Source organism: Lycium ferocissimum, chromosome 3, assembly GCF_029784015.1.
Source record: "Lycium ferocissimum isolate CSIRO_LF1 chromosome 3, AGI_CSIRO_Lferr_CH_V1, whole genome shotgun sequence".
NCBI classification, from domain to species: Eukaryota; Viridiplantae; Streptophyta; class Magnoliopsida; order Solanales; family Solanaceae; genus Lycium; species Lycium ferocissimum.
This window is the reverse complement of record NC_081344.1, coordinates 24,378,074-24,402,104: the sequence shown is the minus strand read 5'-3', so window position 1 is coordinate 24,402,104 and position 24,031 is coordinate 24,378,074. Positions and strand designations below refer to the sequence as shown.

The window sequence follows — 24,031 nt, the reverse complement described above, 5'->3', positions numbered from 1 at the left end:
AGCTTTAGTAAGTACGCTCGTGATTGTTTAACTAATGTTGATGCGAATCTCTTGAAGGTAAAGCCGCGAGCATTTAAAGAAGAACGAGCAAGCAATCGAATAGTTAAACGACAAAGGTATGTAAGGTTCAACCTTCCTTTCTAAGGCATGATCGTGGTACGAATCCTCCTATCTTCCTATGACTTTTCCATGTATGTATGTGCCAGGAATGATGAGACCACGCTATAAAGAGCTCATATGAGATAAAATGAAGAGAATGACATGAATGTGATAATGAGCCGAGTCTAGAAATCATAAAGTTACGATACAAGATTTCTATAAGGTTAATGTCCTTCATATGCCTCCTTGCTATTAATCCTCGTTGGTAAACCTACCTTATGATGATTAGTCCCTTTCTTTCAAGGCATGACTTTCCTCCGTCTCCATGAATCTCCCAAATTCCGAAGTACTAAGAGCCTACGTTATAAATAGTTATACGAGAGGAAGATAAAGAGATATACTATGAGCACGATAGTAATGACGATGAGTTTATGACTATAGGGAGCTACACATGTATAAGATAAAGAAGAGGGATAAAGCACGGCACGATAATTGACGATGATAAGTGAAATCTAAAGAATCCGAGTAAGAAATGACGCCTACGAAGTCGAGGATCCTAAGTGAGATTCCATTGGTTCTTTCTTGTGAACACTCACCTTAAATTTCTAGTCCGTTCAAGGTGAGATATGATGATCGATTACTCCATAACGTGGTCGGGGTTCCACGACCTTACGTCACCCCGACATGACTATAGATGCCTATGAGTCCCAATATATGTTGTGATGATATATGTATATATACATGTATGAAATGATACTAAATTATGATAGAGCCATGATATGCTCACAAGACGATTAATAATTGTAAATCTATGATATGTATGATGATGTTAACTGTTGCGTATCTATGAAATGTATGGTAATGATAAGCATAGGTTACGTATGATGATGAATGTATGATGTGTGTGATGATGGGATTCCACCGCGCCTAATTGGCTTCGGACACGACCAACACTAGTTGGCCGCGCGCGACTCTACACCGCGCCGAGGGGCCCGGACACGACCACCGCTAATGCGGGGTCGTATACGAGGGTTGTTGCTATGATTCCACCGCGCCTAGAAGGCGGGACATGACCACCACCGGTGGCTGCGTGCGACTACACCGTGCCAGAGACGGACATGACCACCACCGGTGGCCGCATACGATGGGTACCGGACGTGAACCGATGATGATGATGTGTGTATGGTATGATAATGTATGTATGATATGGTAATGCATGTATGCTATGATGATGTATATATATATATATATATATATATATATATATATGATATGGAAACGCATGTATGATATAATGATGCTTATGCGACATGGTAGTTTATATGACATGCTATATGTAATATATGTATAACATGTACCTAGTCGAAGGTTATATCCTCGTCTCGTGCCATTATGATTTCCTATTATATTCATTTCACTCATGCCTTACATACTCGATACAATATTAAAATGCGACGTCCCTTTCTTTGGACGCCGTGTGCATGCCCGCAGTAGCATGCGAAGACGGTACGGATCCATAGTGAGCTATCGCGACTGCGAAGCCTCCTTTATTCCGGAGGTGCTATTTTTGAGATGTTATTTTGTGTATATATGTATATATTTTGGGCATGACGGGGTCCTGTCCCGTCCATATGTTCAATGTTCTAGTAGAGGCTCGTAGATGCATACGCGTGGGTAGTATGGTTCCATAGTCTTCATATATGCAAGTATATGTATATTAATATTTTGATAGCCAAAAGGGCCTATGTTATATAAGTAAATATGTTTTAAATGAAAAACGTTTTCTATGTTTACAAATTGATAAGGAATATGAATAAAGGCAGGATAAGCAGTAGAATGAGTGGTGCTCGGTGGTCAGCCTCGGGTACCAGTCGCGGCCCGTAGTTCGGGTCGTGACATTTGCATAGACCAGGGCTTCTTATTAATTCAAAAGCAAATAAGTTACAAACTGTTATCCTGGCTTGGAACAAGGCCGAACCATTTCCATTTTTAAACATCACGAGGTAGTTTTTTAGAAAAGGCGGTCGCTCGAGTCTTAACCGACGCCGACGCTTTTTAGCAAAAGATTTTTTTTCAAGAAAAATCTATCTCTCTACTGAGGAGCCAAGAGGGGAGTAGATGTCCAATTGTTCACGCCCCCTCCTGTTCCAGACTGCGTACGGTGGGCGCCTCTTGGATCTTCTCGGTGATCGCGTAGCATCCCTCTTCTTAAAACAGCGACTCGAGACTCCCATCAGCTTCTTCTTCATCCAGCATCGACATCTTTTTGGGGAATGACTGGTACAGGCCCGGAATTGGACGAGGTAAATTCTTTATTCTGGGCCCTCTCTTGATTGCCCTTGTGAGCTCGTCTTCGTTTGGGATATACCCTAGACCGAAGTGGTAGTTTTCTTTTGGGATTGACACAAGCTCTGTTATCCCTTCAAGGTCCCTTCCTAGACCATTTCCTGTTTCAAAACCATTCCTCAGCATGGTAGAGGCAATCATTCTGTAGACTACCGACATAGGTTTATCGACCTCTTCCTCTGCATGTGTGGCCCCAACATATTCCGCTATTAAAGTTTGAGAAATAAGGACTCCCCTTGATCACAGGAATGGTGTTCTAAGGATACTTCTGAATGTCCTTCTTAGCTGCCACCACAATTTCCTGTCCTTGCCATTCAAATTTTATGGCCTGGTGCAGACTTGATGGTACCGCACCGGCAGAGTGGATCCATCGTCTTCCCAAGAGCATATTGTAATTGGTAGTGATTACCATGACCTGGAACTCTGCTGTGAAGGAGGCAGGTCGACCTCTCCTAAGGAATCACTTAGGGATCCATCGAATCCCCTGATGTTCGTCCCGCTCTAGTGAATCTTGCCTACGTCACAGCCAAGCTGTGTTAAGGTGGTTACGGAGCAAATGTTGAGGCCCTACCCATTATCCAGAAGTACTCTCCCTACAGCTTGTCACGGCATTCTAGGGTGATATGGAGGGCTCTATTGTGAGAGGTCCCTTCGACTGGCAACTCTTCTTCCTTGAGAAGCTTTTTTATGTTCCCCAATGATACGGGCTACTAGCACAGCTAAATCTTGCACCTCGGTACCTTAGGTATATGCGTCATCCAATACCTTTATGAGGGCATGCCTATGTGACGGTGAGCTAGCTAACAATGATAGCACCGAGATTTACGCCAGCATTTTCTTTAAATGCTCAACAATGGAATAATCTTTTGGCTGTATGCGCCGCCAGAAATCTTCAGCCTCTCCTTCGGTTATCGCCCTTTTCTGAGTATGTTCCTGTCTTGTGGCGTTTTGGGCCAATTCTTTAGGAGTGTAGCATCTTCCTGAACGATTCATGCCTTGGGTCATAGCCGCCTGCACAGTGATTACGTTTACGTTTCGTTCATAAGGATCATGCCTAAAAGAAGGAAAGTTAGCCTCAACATACCTCAAGTCGTCCAAGCAATCCAACAACAAACTTCCCGCAACTAGTGTGTCAATCCTATAACAAAAGAATGCACATACGAACTTAGATGGCGCTAGTATATCACGTATATCAAACGATAATTCGACTCTAAAATGAAACGGACAACATTTTCCCTTATTTCTTGGCTACAACAACATACACAGTAGCCAACAACAACAACAGAAGCTCATACAAGCCTTACTTCAACAAGTATTACAAGATACACCTCAAACAGCCCAATATACGCTTCGCACACTGTATTTCTACATTTTTTCTCTACATACCCTTCTAGCACAATCATAACAACATAACAACAACATCAACTACTATCCGACTACAAGGAAATCATCTCAATAACACAACAACGACATGATCAAAACGGTCCATAAACTCAACATAGTCTCTAATCCACATTTGAACTTCCTTTTTCACTTTCTTCCTTCAATCAAGTTGTATAAAAATCAAAAAACCTCAAGAACAAGTAATAGAGATGAAACCTTACCTTAATCACACAAGAACAAGATCTGGATTAAATTACTTCACTAGGATGAAGCCTCTAACTTTAACACCAAAGAGATACTTGAACTCTACTAACCCTAGTGAGCTTTCTAGCACTTGAATCTCTTGATTCTCTTGGGTTTGGCCTTGATCAATAGATAAACTTAGGGAGAGGGTTTTGGAGAGCTTTAGGGTCTGAAAGGGGTGGTTAATGAATCCAAATGGAGAAAAACGAAATATAAAGCCTCACTTAAAATTCCGCCGACATAATTTGACGACCACTTTGACGGACCGTCAAACGGTCTGCGGTTCGTCAAATGGACCGTCAAATGGTCCAACCAACATGACCTTTCTATGATTTTTTCACGGTGGAGGAGCCACCTATTGACGACCGTCAAACCGTTCTGCGGACCATCAAAACGTTTTTCTGACAAACTCGTTTTCTTCGATTCGTTTAACCTCTAATCCCTCCAATACTTACTAAACATGAACTTAAACCTTCACATACATAACATGAACATGTCTAGTGTCATATAACCTTGAAGGTAATCCCAGTCCAAGACTAGAACGACTAACATACGAAATTACGAGGTGTAACACCGAACCCTGGTGACGAAATCATTATTTTCCTTTAAAAATAGTTTTCCCTCAACTCAAGGAACTTAAATCAATAAAACCCATTCAAAAGGACTCCAAGTTGACCTTCAATTACATCTTTTACATAAATTCCTACTTAGGGTTCAAAACCCCACTTTCTACAATCTCATACCCAAAAACGGAGGTAAATAATGGAAATAATCAATGGGAAAAATACTTAATTAGGAATTAGAAACTTACCCTCACTGAAAATTGAGAAGAACCCCCTTTGAATCGCCTCAATCCGAGCTCTACAACTCCAAATATTAAAAAAAATGAAAATGTTTCTCACGTTTTCGAATTTTATTACTGCCTAGGTGAAATCCTTCTTCCCGAACGCGAGTTGGCTCTCACGAACGCGAAGGCAAGACGGTGACCCAGCCCATTGGGCCTTCCACATGAACTCAAAGATCCAACCTCGCCTGCACCACAAACAACTGAAACAAAAAAGCCTAAATCCCAAAACTTTCTGAATCAACACTCGAAACTCGTAGGGAAACCCCAAACATAAACCAAAAGTGTAATTTGAGTATAATCGATGCTATGAACTTGCTCGAATCGAGAAAACAGCCATACAAGGTTGTTAAGACATGCTTAACGATAAAAGAGCCCTAACTTTATCGAAAACTAAAACTTTGCCACCAAACGTCCAAACCTTTCTCGAACCCCTCGGGACACATACTAACTATCCCACTAAGTAGTAAAATACTTTCCGGATCAAATGGTACTGTTAGAATATGATTTCGGGCATGTTTCACCAAAAGTCAATTATTGGTCAAACTTCTCAAACTTAGGACTTCAAAATCTCAAAACTTAGATTCTCTTCCCTATTTTCCATCCAATCGCCTCGAAAATCGTGTCACCCAGCCCTACAAGTCAAAAACACTAATCTAAAGCTACGGGAAGGGCCATTTTGGGAAAAGGGGTAAAAATCTCAAAACGACCTAACAAGTCGTTACATCTATCCACAAATCAATTTCAAAAATCAAAGATTTTCCTTCTCTTAAGTTCTAGGGAAAAATTCACTTTTTCTTCAACTCAAACATAGATAAATTCACTAATAAAATGAGGCTAATAAAATGGAAATAAAAAATTTGAGATTAGATTCTTATCCCCCGCGTCAAAACGAGAAGAACACCATGAAAATCACCCAGATCCGAGCTCTAAAACTCCTAAAATTGAATTTGAAGAATAAGGGTGACGTCAGATTTTTAATACTAGGGGTCTTTGCATTGGGATCACTTTGCATTTGCGAGAAATAGTTCGCCTTTGTGAGTGCACCGGATAGCCAAAACTCAACAACAAAATTTGCGCTAAAATGGCCATAACTTCCTCCCATGACCTCGGAATTCGATAATTCTTGTTGCTATGGTTTCAAAATCACGATACGTATCTAATGGTTCAATCAAAACACAATTTCGAGCTCAAATTCTTAATGTGGTACCGTTTATGCGAAAAACGACAATGAAACATCAAATACGAGTGGGATAAAACCCAAACTCATCCGAAACTCATTGGAATATCACCAAAACTTGCGGACAATTCCAAAATCATCATATTAACCTGTTGGAACTTTCAAATCATGAATCCGAGCTCTTTTAGTCAACTATTTGACCGTGATCAACTTTTAAAATTCAATTCTACTAAAATGCAACTCAAGCTGAATCACTTTGATCCCTCAGGATTCGTCCAAACTATCCATCTAAGTTATAAATCCTCATCTGGACCTATGAAGACTTTCAAACCTCGATTCCAAGTCCGTTTATCCGAATGTTGACTTTGGTCAACTCTTATTTCATTTTTTGTCAAGTCTCTAGTTTTTTGTTTTCTCTTCTGATACATGTCCAAATGTCCCAATTCCAAACATCCCTGTAAGTCATAATATGTGTGTTGCACCAACAAGAAGTGTCATTTGGGAAAACAAGTTCCAAATGCTCAAAATGACCAGACAAGTCGTACAAAAGACTCATTCCTTCTATTTCTTCCAAATTATTCATCCAAACAAATATTAATTGATGAAGAAATTATATACTTTTAGTATAGTTCCATAGAAAAAAGAAGATAACGATAACTGAACTAGCAAATTTAAAATTTAAAAAATAATTTTTTAAATATTTCAAATGAAATAATAACTCAACTCTAAATTTTAATTAGTTTTTCAAATGAAATTCATATCTAAATTCATAATCCCAAGTGAATGAGAAAAGTCGGAACTTTTACTCTCATTTCTTTTTGGATCAAAGTTGGGAGCTAATTAGATTTTAATAAAGTTTGTAACATCTTTAGAAAACCCTAAAGACTTGCCCCTCCTATATATAATGATGTTTAGCAGTCCTCTCACTCATTCATTCTAAACTCAACTCACCCTACTACGGCTGAGATGAATGGCATGGACAACATTGAAGAGAACGCTGATGACGAGGATGATGATGGAATTCATTTCCAGCATGGATCCTCTTCATGGATTCTTCATAATTGGTTCAATGAATCACCAAGTTGTAAGTTCTTTCTTTTCATTAATCTTTCCTTTATTTGATGATGTACTGTTTATTTATGTCTTAGTGCTTGAATTAACTATCTCTTGCTATCCACTTCCTTTAAAGATTCACACTTAAAAAGAACATTCTAGTTTTAGTTGTTGTATCTGATCTAATAGAAAATTCAACTGATAAGTCTTTTAAACTTAATTTTTTCTTAGATTTAAAAGGATTTCTTACTTAGAATAAGTGATTAATTAGCATTGAATAAATGAAATATAATTCAGCTTTCCCAATCTACAAAATAAATTTTTTTGAGTAGTTTCTATCGGTTTAAGTATTCATATTTGGTAAGATATATATTCTGAAACAATTTATATCTTAAGCAATAGCGGCAGTCGTTCACCTATATTTAATGAACGAAAAGGGTAAAAAATGTCCCCGAACTATCTCAAAAGATCTAAACATACCACTCATCCACCGATTTTTGTTAAAAACACCATTCGCTCACCCTTTTGGCTTACTTTTGCCCTTAAACTAACAGACCTTTTCTATTTATAAATTATTTTTTAATTTTTTTTGTTTTTTTCTCTTTTTCATTTTGAAGTGACAATTGAGGCTTAGATCTATCTTATGCTCAAGTATAATTTTTTTATTTTAATATTATTAATTACGTTATTTTTTTTTCTCTTTTGTAAAAGTGACAATTGAGGCTCAGATCTGTCTTATGCTCATGTATAATTATTTTATTATTATTATTATTATTATTATTATTATTATTATTATTATTATTTATTACGTGATATATTCCTATTGGATGAAATTAAGACATTTTACATTTTAATCAATTCTACCCCTACTCAACATAATCAACTTTGTCATAAAACATACGAATTATTGTATTTGTTCATAACAAATTATTTTATTTGTTCACCACAAATCAACAAAAAAATTATATTATTTGTTCATTTTTTACTGTTTTTGTTCATAATAAATTAATTTTATGAACCAATCGACAACCTTTATTTTATTTTTTGTTTTTTTATGGTGAACTATTAAAAATATTTGTATGTTTTATGAAAAGCTGGATGAACAAATAAAAAAAAATTATGTTTTGTTATTTTTGTGGTGAACAAATAAAATAATAATTTTATGGTTAGTTAGTTTTGCGGTGAACAAATAAAATAATATGTTATGAATAAATAAAATAATTTGTATGTTTTATGACAAAGTTGGGTATGTTGGGTTTTAATTTCATCCAATAGGAATATGACACGTAATAAATAATAATTTTAAAAAATTATACATGAGCATAAGACAAATATGAGCCTCAATTGTCACTTTAAAAAAAGGAAAAAAAAAAAAAACAAAAACAAATTTAAAAAAATAAAAAAAAAAAAGGTACGTTAGTTTTAAGGGCAAAAGTGAGCCAAAAAGTTGAGTTTTGGGCGTTTTAACAAAATAGGTGGATAAAGGTATATTTAGACCTTTTGAGATAGTATAGGGCCATTTCTGGCCCTTTTTCGTTTAATGAATGGGTTGAAGATATTTTTTAATTTAGGCTTGTCTATGTGAAACTGATAAATGCATATGAAAGCAAGTCTAAACTTATACTACATCATATACAAGTGATAAAAAAATTCAAGTTGTTTTAGGTTATGGTTCCTCGTATAGCATAAGAGAAACCCTCATTTGAATTGTTTTTTTATTTCAAACTTTAGGTAGGTTACCCCTGCACGTCCGAAGAAGTGCATCAATATTTTCAGTGTTGTGGCACCATAAACAAATAGATAATATGAATTTTAACGACCATTTCTTAATGAAATGACATGAATCCAATTGTTTGTAAATATACTTACAATGATTTTTCCGATCATTAAAGTCAAATTTTAGCTCAAGATTAATGACGGGATAATACCCTCTCCTTAAAAAGTATAACAACCGATGTTAAAATTAATTAATCAATAAGAATTAGGCGCTACTTTTTCCCTCCTTTTCTTTTAACATCCTCAATTAATTTTTGGTAGAAATAATTTTAATTTTTCATTTCTAAAATAATCAATAAGCTCCGTCTATATTTGCTTCGCTTACCATACAGGGGTCAAAGTCTAGATAAGGGATGCAATAGGTGGATCAAATGAATCTCTGAATAGGGCCGGAATAGCGGAATGGATACATAGGTTTCATACAACCGACCCCTTCTAGTTTAGGATTGAGTTGTAGTTGATTGATATTCTAGGAGAATTATATGATTGCTTGGAGAAGACCATGGCCAAAAATTTCTCATGAGAAAAAGAAGGTGCAAAGACTTAAGTTTCTGCTACATACCTTTAATTCTTATTTTCCTCTAGCTATAGATCATCCATTTCGTGCTATGTGTGTGTATATATTCCTCTTTGAGCAAAAGGTAACTTCATTCTACGCACTTGTCAGAACTATAGGTGATAAGTAAAGGTAACTTGTCATATTATAGGTGATATTTGTTCTGGATTTATAGTAATGATGTGAATTCTTTCTTTGCTATGCACTTGTCAGAATGACCCTAGTGAACTAGGGAAAGATGATCCCAAGCATAAGGTCGATGACGTCGTTCTAGAGACGGACTCAATTTTAAAAGAATCGGAACAAGGAGATGCAATGAAGCAACAGAGAAGTACAGATTCAAGGACCACTTCGCCACCTGAAAACTTGGGTTTCATAAATGCAGCAAAAAAAGAACTAGATCCAGAAGGCCACTTGAAAACTTGGGTTTCAAAGAAAAGACGTTGGAAACCTAATTTTTTGAATAAACCGGAGGAAGGATATGATCATGCTTGGTTAAGTGGAGAAAGGAGATCAAAAGGTTGTATTCTCTTGAAGGGTTGCGGGAAAGATACTAAAAAGGGAGCTATAACCAAGAAGGAAGTCTCACAACCTACATTGGTTGCTTCAGAAGAATTTGCTGTCTTGGAGGCATTAGAAGAGAAACATGAAAAAGACGACAAGAAAAATGTACCTGCCAGATATCGTGATAAAAGACGACGGTCATCATTTGAGGAATCAGGAGCTGAGGTAAATCAAACAGTTAGCGTCAATCAACTGAATTCGTTTAGGAAGTTGAAGTATTTATTCTGCCCCTTAGTTATACATAAATTGAATTGTGCAGGCATTGGGCTCTGTCTTCTCAATCACCAAAGAAAGCAACTTTGCCAAAACCTCTGAAGAACAATGTAAAAGAAAGAACTCGCCATCACAAAAAGAGGTAAACATGAATTACATTATCATTAATTATAGCTAGCTATTTTAATGATATTAGACAACCTTCAATAAGCGATTACTAAAGTGAATATTCTCGTTTTGAAAGTGATGTTAATTCAAGTATAGTATTTAATTTCCCCTTAGTTTGGACTTATTATGTACATGAATTGAGTTCTGCAGACATTTGTTTCTGTCTCAAACACCAAAGAAAGCAACTTTCCCAAAACCTTAAGAACCACTAAAAGGAAAGAACAACGTTATCACTAATTAAGGAGTTAGTGATATTAGACAACCTTCAGTAAGTGATTACTAAAGTGAATGTACTCATTTTGGAATATTATGTGGATTCAAGTAAAGTATTTGTTATACCCCTTAGTTTTGTACTTATTATGTACATAAATTGAGTTTTGCAGGCATTGGGTTCAGTTTCAATCACCAAGAAAAGCAACTTCCCCAAAACCTCTAAAACAACAATGTAAAAGGAAGAACCCCCTATCACAAGAATAGGTAAATATTTATTATTACTAATTAGAGCTGGCTTACAGTTAATAACATTACACGTTCTCAATAAGTGATAGTAAAAGTTACCCCTGCACCTCCGAAAATGTGCATCAATATTTTTAGTGTTGTGGCACCATAAACATGCAGAAAATTTTAATTTTAACGACCATTTCTTAACGAAGGGACATGAATCCAATTGTTTATAAATATACTTATAGCAACCGATTTTTTTTTTTCTGATCATTAAAGTCAAAATTTAGCTCAACATTAATGACGGGATAATATCATGTCCTTAAAAAGCATAAAAATTGATGTTAAAGTTAATTAATCAATAAAAATTAGGCGCTACTTTTTCCCTCCTTTTTCTTTTAACCATCCTCAATTAATTTTTGGTAGAAATAGTGTTAATTTTTCATTTCTAGAATAATTTCAATAGCTACTTTTGTGTTCCTTCAAATCAAATTGGACGTTCTACTTCTGATTACAGTATGATAGAGCTACTTTACTTTGTAACAGACGTCGTCGAGGGCGGCAGGCGATCCATCGGTGAGCATATGGGCAGCATAATGTGAAAAATGCTTCAAATGGAGGATGAATTCAACACATTAAGAGTTTGAGGGAACCAGAAGTAGATTTATTGAAGAACTCTTTTTTAAAAAAACTCAATGCTTTTTGCGAAGACCCAGTTGATATTGAGTATGATTCTTCTCGAACTTGAGCCATTGACAAGCTCAATCAGCCTAAAACCCCTACTGAATTTAAGAGAGAATTGTACCGGAGGAAAGATTACCCTAAAATGGATGCTTATTATGTCACTCCTTCAGGAAAAAGACTAAGATCTATTACAAAAGTATGTACTTTTCTTCAACAAAATTTTGAGTTTAGTGATCTATCAGTCTCGGATTTTAGCGTTAAGAGCCCCAAAATTATGGATGATACTATACCCTCTAGTAGCACTAAATGAGTGCGTGGATGGAGCTGAAATCTTTGGTTTGTTTACTCGTAAATGTGGTTTTTAGAGTCGTGATATGCTTAAATGTTCAACTTATTCACCATGTGTTGTTATTTTCTATCTCTTTGGTATAAAATCTCTTATATATGCAAAAATCATCTTTTGTTGGTAAGGGGGGAAATGATTTTAAAAACTTATATCAAATCAAATTCTTTTCAACACATGTAATTAAGCTTAATTCCAACTCAAATTCCAATAAGGGCAAAGGTAATTTAAAAAAAGAGATATAACAAAATAGAAGTCAAAACCAACTGTCAATTTGCCATCAAGCTTATCGATGAGAAGAACATATAATGTTATTTTTAAATAATTGAAAATGGTAAGTATTTATTGGATTCTAATAAAATCATATGTTTGATGAGAGTCGAATCATGTGCAAACTTTTAAACTAATAAAAATCACAAACATGAAGAAATTTGACAATTTGGGAGAATAATGCTTACTTGAGTAAGAATTTTAATTAGTCAAATTTAAAATGTAAAAAGAAAAGAAATACTCCCTCTAGTTTAAAAAGAGTGTTCACTTAGTCATTTACACACGTCTTTAAAAAATACTAACTCTAAGAAAAAAAGAAGGTAACTAAACTACCTTAATTAAATAAGTATTGAGATTTGGTCACTTAACACTTAATAAGAGCAAATATGAAAAAATAAGGATAATTCTTTCTTGATTTGAAAAAAAGCAAAATGGAAAGAGTAACTTTACCCTTTTTTATTTTTTTATTATTATATTATGAAAAGAAAGTGGTTTCTTTTTGATATTTTTTCTTTTCTTTTTCCTCTTAATTTTTTTGGGTTTATGTGGAAATTCCAGGGTTTTGCATTTTTGGGTTTAGAAAGAGTGGCGAGTACCCAACTTCATTCGTGCCGCCACGCTTCTCCTTTAATGTTTTCCGATTTTACACTCATATAACTCTATTTATTATTAGCTTTGAAGTTTAAACAGAAAGATTGCAGAACCATGTGGTATCTATGCGTTTTTTATCACAGGTTATTGGATTACAGGAAACCTGAAGTTGAGTCTTTGGCTGACCTTTTTGGTGCTTTCAGCGAAGACAATGGTAGTGGCAGTAATTCTCTTGAATGGAAGCTTCCAGAACATCACCATCCCGATTCTCCTTTTCACTTTGTTAATCTTCCTTCTGAAGAGATCGCCCGAAATGTTGCAAATCGAAGTAAGTCCTGCTCATACTACTCCCTCCGTCCATTTTTACTTGTCCTCTGTACTAAAAATAAAGTCCTGTTTGGAAAATCAAGTGATTATTTTCCATTCCATACCTGTTTTACCCTTACTATTAATTATTGAGTTGGAAACTTTAATGACTTGTTAGTGGTTGGCTGGTTGCACAAGTATGTTTGATTGATTTCAATCATTTGATGGCTTAATAATAATTAGGGGTGATATAGTAAAAATATTATCATTCTATTTATGGCTCTTTAAGAGGTGTGCCAAGTCAATACGGGACAAGTAAAAATGGACGGAGGGATTACTTCTGTACATGTCTTTGTTTACAGGCACTCATTGCTGCTTTGCATTAATGGTTGAGGATTATGCGTAAATCTTTATTTATAGAACTTTTAAGCTTTATACATGTAGTTCGATATGGTTCGTGCTAAAAAAATTAGAACTTGTGATACATAATCAATCATGTTTGTTTTGTTTATTACTAAAACTAAGCCCAACAGTTCTCAGCTTACTCTATTTAGAATAGTAATTGCTCCTTTGGTAGTTACATTCAGGGGCGAAACTACAGGGGTGAAAGGCTTCGTCGGAAACTTCATAAAATTACACTGTATATATATAAGGTAAATTTGTTTAGTTACGTATAGATATTAAGTTTTGAATCCCCTTAACACAATATGATCTTTAGCTCGGCAGCAGAAGGGCATAAAGTTTAGCCCATTGTTGCGGTTCGAGTCTCGCTAGAGAAATTCTCTTTACCTTTTTGAATCCCCTTGTCAAAAGTCCTGGCTCCGTCCCTGATTACATTTATAGCTTAAGGTAATGTTAGGTCCGGACTGGGGTAGGATAGGATTGTGCAAGTCCAGATTATAGAGCCAAATGGTAAAAAGATTTCAGGCCTGCTTTTGTCATTTCATATCTATCATTAAGCTGCCAAATAGCTGCAGAGCTGATACTGAATCACGCTTAATCAAACCCGGTTACCGTTTTCATTTTCCTTTTCTTGATTGGCTTAGAATCCGACTAAGTTAATTACCCACATGAATAAGCAACTCTCATTAGGAAACAGGTGGAACCATCCCTTGAATTAATTTTTGGAACACTCTTATCTTGGATTTGAGATTGAATTGTTTAGGATAATTTTTTTCTTCCATTTTATTAAGTTTATCGTTCGTGATGGGGCAATGTAGAGTGTTTTGTCTCTAGTTTCTTTTTGGTGCACTTGTGAGGTCCGTATTTGTATAGAGGCTTGGATCTCTTTTGTTGAGAACCATATTTTGATGTAGGTTCTCTTCTTTTGGTATACGGCTTATGTACGGGATTCCCCAATTGTTAATAAAATTATTTACCTTATCAAAAAAAAAAAAAAAAAAATCATGATGGGGAATATTTGATTGGTTAAGTGATGTTGCAGTTCCTGAATCTTTTTCCAAGTTATAAGAGACTTACAATAGGACATTTGAATCGTGGAGCTTTAGAAACTCATGCCATCTTTTCTTCTGTACAAAGGTTGGAACAGTATCAAACATTTTCTGAGTGAAAAGGGATTTACTATGTGAAGCAGGAGGCTTTGTCCTTACGAAAACTCTTGGCATCTATCTATCTGTACAAAGGTTGGACGAGTAGCTTAGGGTAAACAACATATTGATAAGCCTGTCGTGCAGGTATTCTTGTAAAAGGAATCTTTGAACTCTGGGGAGAAGGAAGTAGCTTTGAGGAATTAGGAGAGTCTATTAAAAATTATCCAGATGAGAGGAAGCTGCCATACTTGACACCTGATAGCACATTCAAGATTGCTGTTGAGACCTTTGGGAAGGTTATTAGCTTTGAGGAGCAAAACGAGCGTATTCGATCACTATCCTACATTCCTTTCAAGGTACATACTTGTTATTCTGGAGTACGTGACATAAAACTCAATCTGATCAATTCGGTTTCAACGATTGAAGAAAGTAAAGGAGCAGAAACTAACTGATATTAGGCACTTTTTCCTCCTATGTTTTCATTGGTAGAGAATTTTCTGTTTTCTTCTTGTTCTTTGTTGTTTTCTTATGTCTATACTATTAGTACTGAGTTAAAATTTCCTAATATGTACTCCATCAAGAATTATTCCCTTCTATTTGTTCCATGAGATGAAACTTTATTTTGATTCAATCCTATTTTTGCTGCACTTACCATCATCTGCATCACCTTCTTTTCATTCAATCATTTGACAAAATTATATGCCACAGATGTGATTGTTGCTTCCGAGTGTGGTGATATGATCTAACGTTTTGGTTTGTCCTTTCAATTTTGAGGATATAATCTCAACTTCGTTATCCCTTTTTGGCATAGAAACTAATTTTGTCCCTTGAATATGGTATTGGTCCCTCTATCATAATATCATTCCCACCTTGTCACTTTTTCGTTAGCATTTGTCTAGTAGTTAAGACAATATCCTAGTTTTGTCATCGTTCTGCTTATTTTTTAAGCCAAATATCTAATTACAAAGAAGACAGAAAATGGAAGCAACTCTAAAATCGAGAGAAGGGTCCACTTCCATAGGGGGGGAGGGGGGTTGTTTTGAACCGAGGAATAAGAGCGGGTTGGATTTGGGGTGTGGGAAGAACAATGAGTGAAGGGTGGTGGTCTATTATCAAGAGGGAGAGGGAGAGGGTGGAGATAGATTGGAAATCGGGGTGTCAAAGGCAGTGAGAGGGGAAATGAAGGTCGATGGAGGGGCATGTACAGGGACAAAGAGTCTTAAAAGCAAATTGGAAAATGACAAGTTAGACTTCATTCTATCCGGTTGTTAAGGATTGTTGCCAAACACCAGCCTTGATTAGTATATTGATCCGATCAATCTACTACTGGCTTAGTATTGAACCTATGAGGTCACTCACTAATGACTAACGAGTGTTCCCATCTTTGCTAAATGATTAATTGTTTTAGTGTTGATAATTAAATTAAACATTTAATTAGTCAAACAAATAAATTATTTGTACAAATGGAATTTATTGTATGCTTTACTAGCATAGAGAATTTTATAGTTAATATTGTGGACAAATTGAAGTTTTCTATCTAGAAAATTGAATTATATCTCTTGGTTGGAATATATTTGTGTATATATTTATTTGGAGCTTAGTGCACTGGGCTATTCTTTTATTTTTATTTTTTATAAGGTATATTAATAAAGATTTGAAATCCAATTTGGAATTGGATTAAGCCTTATGGTAAGTCCTAAGGACTTCACATCTAAGTCCTTGCTACTTTTTGAAATCCAATTTAGAATTTGATTGAAATTCAAAGCCCTTTATGGACTTGCTGCTTACGACAGTACTGCCTATTAAGATTGGTTCCGATTTTTGCAATGGAAAGCTTTCATAATATTTAGTTTTGAAATAAACTTTTACTGCAAGTAAATCATCACCTTAACCAAATAAGGAAAAAAAATGATGCTATATAAAGGGTGATGGAAAAGTTCCATAGGAAGTCTTGCATTTCATTTTGTTTTTATTAAGATTACGATGTCAAAATTTTAATGCACATCAGGATATGTGAATATTAAGATGTGTACAGTCAGACTTTTCTATAACAGCATCTGCATGTAGCAACAGCTTTCTATAACAGCTAAGTTTTTTTGTAGCCGTTTTTTATGTTATATTTTACTTCTTTATAACAACATTTTACCTATAACAGCAACATCCAACTTTATAACCGTACACTTTGTAAAATTACCCCTTATAACATCTGTCTTCTTTTTTTGGTAATGTAATAATTAATTATCTTTATAAAAATAGAATATGTATGATTAACAATTACAAGTGTAGAGATTTTGACCAAATATTTTGAAATTTTAGTACACTATTTATGACAATATTAGATGAATGTATATTTCCATCATTAAAAGATTTTCCTTTGTTATACAAAGTGTGACTAAGCTTAGGATTTGACAATTAAAAATGAAAAATTAGATTTTATACATCTTTTTTTGCCTATAACAGCGAAATATTATTTAAATGTCAATACTGTTATAGGTTTATAACAGCAATTCACTATGACTACCAAAAAATTTCAGACCCAACGATGCTGTTATTGAGAGATTTGAGTGTATTAAGATTTAGATGTCTGAATCGGAATATTAAGATGTTGTATTAAGATTTGAACACTAAATAATTAAGATTGTTTTAGATATCTGCATGTATAAATCTTGTTTTAGTTAAAATTAATAAATATAAAATTCAGTAGAATACTAAATTAATCTAATACTATATCAACAAAATATCTTTAAAAATTTATATGACGGTTGGTAGTGGTGATCGCTAGTGCTGGTGGTTGTAGGTACCGATTGGGAAAGGTGTTGGCTAATGGCAGTTTGTGGATAGTAGCTAGTGCTGATGGTGGCTGGCCGTATTGGTTGTTGATGGTGGTGGCGGCTGATAGTTGTGGTAGATTATAATCATTAGTGATAACTAATGGTGGTAGTGAATGATGATGGTGGTTGACGATATATAGTGGTGACTGATGAACTTTTCCATCATCTTTTGTATAGCATCGCCTATGAACCCTTTTCCTATTTAGTTACGGTGATGATTTATTTGGGGTATATGGAAACTTTCCATTGCAAAAGTTTGGGCATTGTTCATTAATTTGGCTAAGGTGAACTGGACTATGCCTGAACACGCTGCAGACCTTCTAAGCTGTTGGATAAGAAGGGGAGGGAGCAAGAGTCAGAAGATTTGGTGGAGGAAAACAATTCCTGCCTGCATCTGGTGGAACATTTGGAAGGAAAGAAATGACAGAATTTTTAAAGGCAGAGAAAGTACTTCATTAAGTTTTTGGTGTAAAGAACAATATGTAGAAGAGGAAGTTCAGTTAGTGGACTTTTTAGGATTACTGTAAGTATTTCTCTTTCAGAAAAGTGTAAATTTTTGGAGGTGGCTAGCATACCCTTAATGCTGAGGAATACAAAGTTACTAGTTTAAAAAAAAAAAAATCAAACCAATCTTAATAGGCATTACTGCTGTAGCATCCAAGGGTGTGGCTTAGTGGTCAATGAAGTGGATTGAGAACCATGATGCTTCATATTCAAATCCCAACAGAGAAAAAACACTCAGTGATTTCATAAAAACACTCAGCAATTTCTTTCCATCTGTCTTAGCCTTGGTGGACAGAGTTACCTGGTACCAATTGGTGGTGAGAGGTGACATTTACCCCGTGGAACTAGTCGAGATGCGCACAAGCTGGCCCGAACACCACGATTATCAAAAAAAAAAAAAAGGCATTACTGTCGCAAGCAGCAAGTCCATAGAGGACTTTGAATTACCTTATTAAAAAGGACGTTGAATTTCAATCCAATTCTAAATTGGATTTCACAAAGTAGCAAGTCCTTTAAGGACTTAGACGTGAAGTCCTTATGGACTTTCCATAAGGATTAATCCAATTTCAAATTGGATTCAAGTCTTTGTTATTTTATTTATATACCTTATATGAATAAATATTAATCATAAATACCAAATAGCACATATATATTTCAATTTTCTATTCCAAATCCAAATATAAAGCTACAATTATTAATTATATTCTTTATGCTAGCACAGAATATAATAATATTCCATTTGAACTAATAGTTATTTATTTGAATAATTAAATTCTCTAATTTAATTATCAAATAAAAATAATTAATCATTTAACAAAGATCAGAACACTCGTTTAGTGTGCGACCCCATAGGTTTAGTATTAAGCTGCTAGTGGATTGATCAGATCAATATACTAATCAAGGATATGACGTCTAGCAACACTCCTTAACAATCGGATAGAATGAAGTATACAATTTACTATCAAGAATATGTAGAAGAATAATGTAGCATTTCCTTCTTTCCTTTTAGCTCCGAGTCACCCTTGGATATGGTTTAACTGTCAAATCTTAATAGGCGACTAATTATGTGTGCATGTTAACCAATCATTGAATAACCAGGTAACTCTTTCTTATTGCATTTAATTGCCCTGTCCAAGGTCTTAATTGGTCGTTTTTAATTCGTGACAACATAGAGCTTAAACTCAGTACCAAGAGTCGACAGATTCCATCTTGATCAATCATTAATTACACAAGCATTTAGTCATACCTAATATCCTTTTAACCATTGCCATAGGGCCATGGGTGTCTGCTATCAAAGTACAATAAATAACTTGTCAATTACTATGATGATCTCAGGTTAAAGGAAACTCTTGCATGACATTCTTCAAGAAAATATCCTACTGACAGTTTATGGTAACTCTAATCATTAAGAATTATCCAGTGAATCGGTTCAATGATCATATGTCTATATGCATCATTTATGTACGTGATTAGTTAATGAAATCAGCTAATCTTTATCCCATAAAGACCACCAATACATATTGATCAAACCGGATTACTAATGTCCTAATTAATGATCCTACGATCAAGAACAAATTTTAGATTAAGTTATAAGAGATGTAACTCTCATTATCATGACCTCCATCATGATGACAAATAAAAAAGAAATTCAAGGATCTTATCATATTAATCAAGCAATTGATAATAACTATGATAAAAGAGTTCAGATGCCATATATTTATATCAAATAACGTTCACAAAAGTGTATATTTTGAGATTGGATCTAGGGCATATCAACTATATCCAACATTTTGATCCCTCATATACATGCTTTGTCTTTCTTGTGTATATGTGTGTGTATATATATATATATATATATATATATATATATATATATATAAAGAGACGTCAAGTGTAGATAGCATGTAAAAATGCATTTTAATCTTAGATATGCTTCTGTAAGTCATGGAATTTCTCAGGCTTAGAAGATATGGCCTGTGAATTTACTTTGCCCGTTTGGTTCCAGGGCCGAGTGAACTTAAAAAATCCTCAACACACGTTCTGGCTCATAGAAACAGATGATTATGATTCTAATAATGGACTGCCACCCATTGCGGGAAAGAGAATCTTTTTTGGTCGAGAGATTGGTGCTGCTGATAGGAAGCTTTTGCCAACTTATCAGTTAAAAAGTCGTACTTATCTCGGGCCAACAGCCATGGATGCCGAAATGGCGTTCCTGATGGCTAACCAAGCACAGGCCAAATCTGGAAGGCTTGTCTATGACCCTTTTGTGGGCACAGGAAGCATTCTAGTTGGAGCAGCTCATTATGGAGCAATGACAATGGTTAGTGTTTCAATTTTTGCATGAACTTTGAACATGCATTTTTTTTCTCGGTTTTTTACTATCACTAATTGACTTTTCAGGGTGCAGATATTGACATTCGAGTAGTACGTGATGGCCGTGGTCCAGATTGTAATGTCTGGAGCAACTTCAAGCAGGTCCGGGCAGAGTGATGCTTTTTATTTATATGGGATGCCGATTTTGTTCTTATATATTTTTTGATTAAGCACCGGGTGTCCGAGTCTCTTTGAGCCCCGACTAATCCCGGGGGTGCACAGGCCCTCGGCAAGGAGTTCTTATATATTAATTGCTCCATTTGATCTTATCATCTGATATTTTGGAGTATAATTTAATTTACTATCTTTCCATGCTAAACTTATAATTTTAATTGCAGTATGGGTTGCCAATGCCTATTGGTTTATTAAGGGCAGACAATAACCTTCCTCCTTGGCGTTCAGGATTGAAAGAGGTAGCCTTCTCTGAAGTTATTTGGTGTTTGTTGCCTGCTCCTCTTGTTCTTTTACTTGCAACTTCTGCTTCTTCTTGCTATGCATTAAATTTTGCATTCATTATATCCCGGCATTGACTATTGAGTTGTGGATTTTCCCTCCTTTATTTCTACGGATGGGCAAAGGGCTTCAGTTGGTAGGTCTGGCCAAGACTTTTAAGTGCAAGTGGAGTGTCAAGGACCAAGCCACACATTTTTTTTTGCAAATTGACTTGATATGATGTTATATGCTTTCTCAAAGTAAAATAAAACCTACAAATTATGTTCAAGATGCAAGGCCCTAGTCAATAGATTGGACAACGATCAAAGAGGAGACAACTCTTAAAAAGAGAAAGTAATATGTCAAAACAGTATAGTTAACCCAAAAAAAAGTAAAAAAAAAAAAAGACCGCTGTCGTTGCCTTGCCTTTGCAAAACATCATATCCCAGCTCAAGCCACCATTGACTTGAGCTAACTTTCCTGAGGTAGGAAGTCATAATTGCACAAAGTACAATGAATTGCCAGATGCTTTTCCATGCAACAATAACCTGAATGTGAAAAGTTATAATTAAAGAATAATCAAATTACAAATAAAGAACAAAGGTTCAAGATTCTCTAGTAAAAGCAAGTGTTATTCTGGAAAGATTAACAATTTGCTTTATACAAAAGTTAAAATTGGGATCAGGTATAGTTGAAACAATCCTTTGCTTTTCCAACAGTGGTCTTCAGTCTTCACAATCTATAATGGTGTTATTCCCTACAAAGTTGGTGATATGGTTAAAGAAGCGATTGACCTTTTCTACTTCTCAAGGTCTTTTATCAAGTCTAATCAGTTACGTTATATTGACAGTCGAGCGTGTGTATTGAAGAGGAATTTTCTCATAGTCGAGTAATTTGAAGCTCAACTTAGGAGTCTCTTATGTGTTGAAGAATGATGCAGCACTCTGAAATCATGTCATGTGATCTTCACGAGTTGGTGAATTGTTTGTTGACGGTTTACAATATCTTTAGAGTTAATGGGTTAGTATTTCAATTTTCTTTAGATTTAATTAGTGTGTGTAAGCTTAATTTCTAAGTTTTTGTCCTGGCAATCAAGTACATTTCTAGTAGTTGCTCGAGTGTACTGAAGTCTCTGGGTCTATTGATGGCATATACCGTTCTCTCTATTTTACTCGTTGCGCCTCCACATTAGATGAGCTTGTGGGACTTTTCTAGATGTTGAATAGTGACAAGAACTTGACCTGTTAAACTGAAGAACGAAATCCTCCAACTTGGTCTGTCTTGGAATTATTCCCTTTTCTCGAAGGTAATACGGCCCAGATATCGTTGTCTAATTCATGGAGATCTACGGACAATATTATAGAAGTCTTTTACCGTGAGATAGCTAAAGCGGATGGAGATGAAAATCTGAGAGTTTGTGTCAAAATAGAGGTGCGCTCTCTAAAGACAAGATTTCTAAAGCAGCAATAGAAGTCTTTTATGATGAGAGAACTAAAGTGCATGGAGATGTCAATGGAGAATAGGTGTCAAACGGAGGTGATAGTCACTTAAGGTCAAGTTATGATGGGTTCCATTGGTGATACTTATTTTGGACGAAGGAGGGGAGGAAGCCTTCATGTTGAGACAAAAATTCCACAATGATTCTTGACAAGGATTGGATAACTTGTGGCCTTCCATGGATCTTCTGCCAGAAGAGGGAAATAAATTTACATAAAATCTTACTGAAAAATCAGAGAAATTATTTAATGTGTGTATCACTATAGTTAGTTGAAGGCAGCATGAGAAGTGTTTAATTCACTCTGCTGTGTAGTTTATTCTTGTCATGGCATTAATAAATCAAGGTTTGATTAATTTTCCTGAGTTCCAAAGGTAGTTTGAATTGTGCAGTTAATTGCCATGTTAAATAGGTAATTTTTTCAGGTCTCCTCCCCTTTTCTTGTTTTTATTGACTGTTACTATTTTATTTTCTAGATTTTTGATGCCATTATATGTGACCCTCCCTATGGAGTCCGTGCTGGAGGACGTAAATCTGGTGGCAGGAAGCTTTTGAAAGGGGTGATTGGTCCATATACAGTCCCTGATGACAAAAGGACAGGCCACATACCATCAACTGCTCCTTACAGCTTAGTGGAATGTGTACATGATTTGCTTGACCTTGCTGCTAAGATGCTTGTGATGGGTGGCCGACTTGTCTACTTCTATCCTGTATTACGAGATGATGATTCAATTGACACCACCTTTCCGGAACACCCCTGTTTCAAGTTGGTTGCTACCTCAGAGCAGATGTTGAGCTATAGGTACAGTCGGGTACTATTAACCATGGTCAAAATTGGACCATATACCGAAGAAGTTGCATTATCAGCACGGATCAAACATTTGGAGTTCAAGGAAAACCATCTGAAGTGGTTAGAAGAAGGTAATCTTCATTCAGCAGTTTTTAGTCCTGCCGACAATCGCCTTAATGAGACAGGTGATACGAAGATTAGTAAAGAATCAAAGGGAAAGTATAGAGGCAAATATGTCTAGACTGAAACTGACAGCCAAATTTCATGGGGCAATATGATAACCTCTAATTATGCTCGGGCTATATGCATTATGCACCTACCATACCCTACATTGTAGGAAAGCTCATCAAGTGCTTTTATGTTACAAATGCTTAGAAATACTCATGCTACTATTTATTAGTCTCTCTACTAGGAGATTGTATTCCAGATTAATTATCAGTTGTAGATACACATCACATCTACTTGACTGTTTCCATGGTGCATCTACTTTATTGAGCTTACTTGCCTGTACAAGTTGTGGTATTCTGCAAAAGCTTTCATTTTTTCGACAGCTTCATCTAGTTTAGAAACATTCGGACTTGTTGCCTCTGGAATAGTTAGCTCATTTATTCACTCAAACAAAATTTGACATACCCAGTGGTGGTTTTTTGTGGTTTCTGGAATGAATCCATGTGCATTACAACTGCAATTGGTTGTAGGGTTAAAACATGTTCTTGTTTTGACATGTTCCAAAAGCAATAAGTACTTATTGGACATGCTTTATATTTGGTATTTTGAGTATATTCTATGAGGCCATCTATTGTCTCATTATGTGCAGCCATGCATTGAAATTCTGTTAACTATTTGCTTATTTAGTCACAGTAGGCATTTTCTACTAAAAATTGGCGGATCTCGTTGTAGGAGCGCTTTATCCTCTTAGTGTCTATTATGTGAGAATTCGGATTAGTCGGGCTAGCGGGTTTTGCAATAGAGCCTGGAAAAATGGCAGATGTA

General features: G+C 35.5%; 2 protein-coding genes across 6 annotated transcripts in view; both read left to right on the top strand.

Moving 5' to 3' along the window:
• The window catches only part of LOC132050083 (uncharacterized), a 61,712-nt gene extending 49,758 nt beyond the window's left edge, over window positions 1-11,954 (top strand). The window contains exons 1-4 of one of the 5 annotated variants that reach the window (XM_059441140.1): window positions 6,929-7,179; window positions 9,694-10,221; window positions 10,304-10,399; window positions 11,413-11,954. In XM_059441140.1, the coding sequence (XP_059297123.1) occupies window positions 7,066-7,179; window positions 9,694-10,221; window positions 10,304-10,399; window positions 11,413-11,463 (789 nt within the window). In that variant the 5' untranslated portion in view covers window positions 6,929-7,065 and the 3' untranslated portion in view covers window positions 11,464-11,954. Of the gene's footprint in view, window positions 1-6,907; window positions 7,180-9,693; window positions 10,400-10,575; window positions 10,630-11,412 lie in introns of those variants that run through there. The other 4 variants (XM_059441137.1, XM_059441139.1, XM_059441138.1 and 1 more) reach the window with 4 other exon arrangements.
• A 749-nt stretch (window positions 11,955-12,703) lies between these two features.
• On the top strand, window positions 12,704-23,509 carry LOC132050081 (uncharacterized). The gene is made up of 6 exons (XM_059441132.1): window positions 12,704-13,082; window positions 14,755-14,966; window positions 19,951-20,268; window positions 20,349-20,423; window positions 20,660-20,734; window positions 22,725-23,509. The coding sequence occupies exons 1-6, from the start codon at window positions 12,869-12,871 to the stop codon at window positions 23,277-23,279; spliced, it is 1,449 nt and encodes a 482-aa protein (XP_059297115.1). The 5' UTR covers window positions 12,704-12,868; the 3' UTR covers window positions 23,280-23,509.
• The last annotated feature ends 522 nt before the right edge of the window (window positions 23,510-24,031 follow it).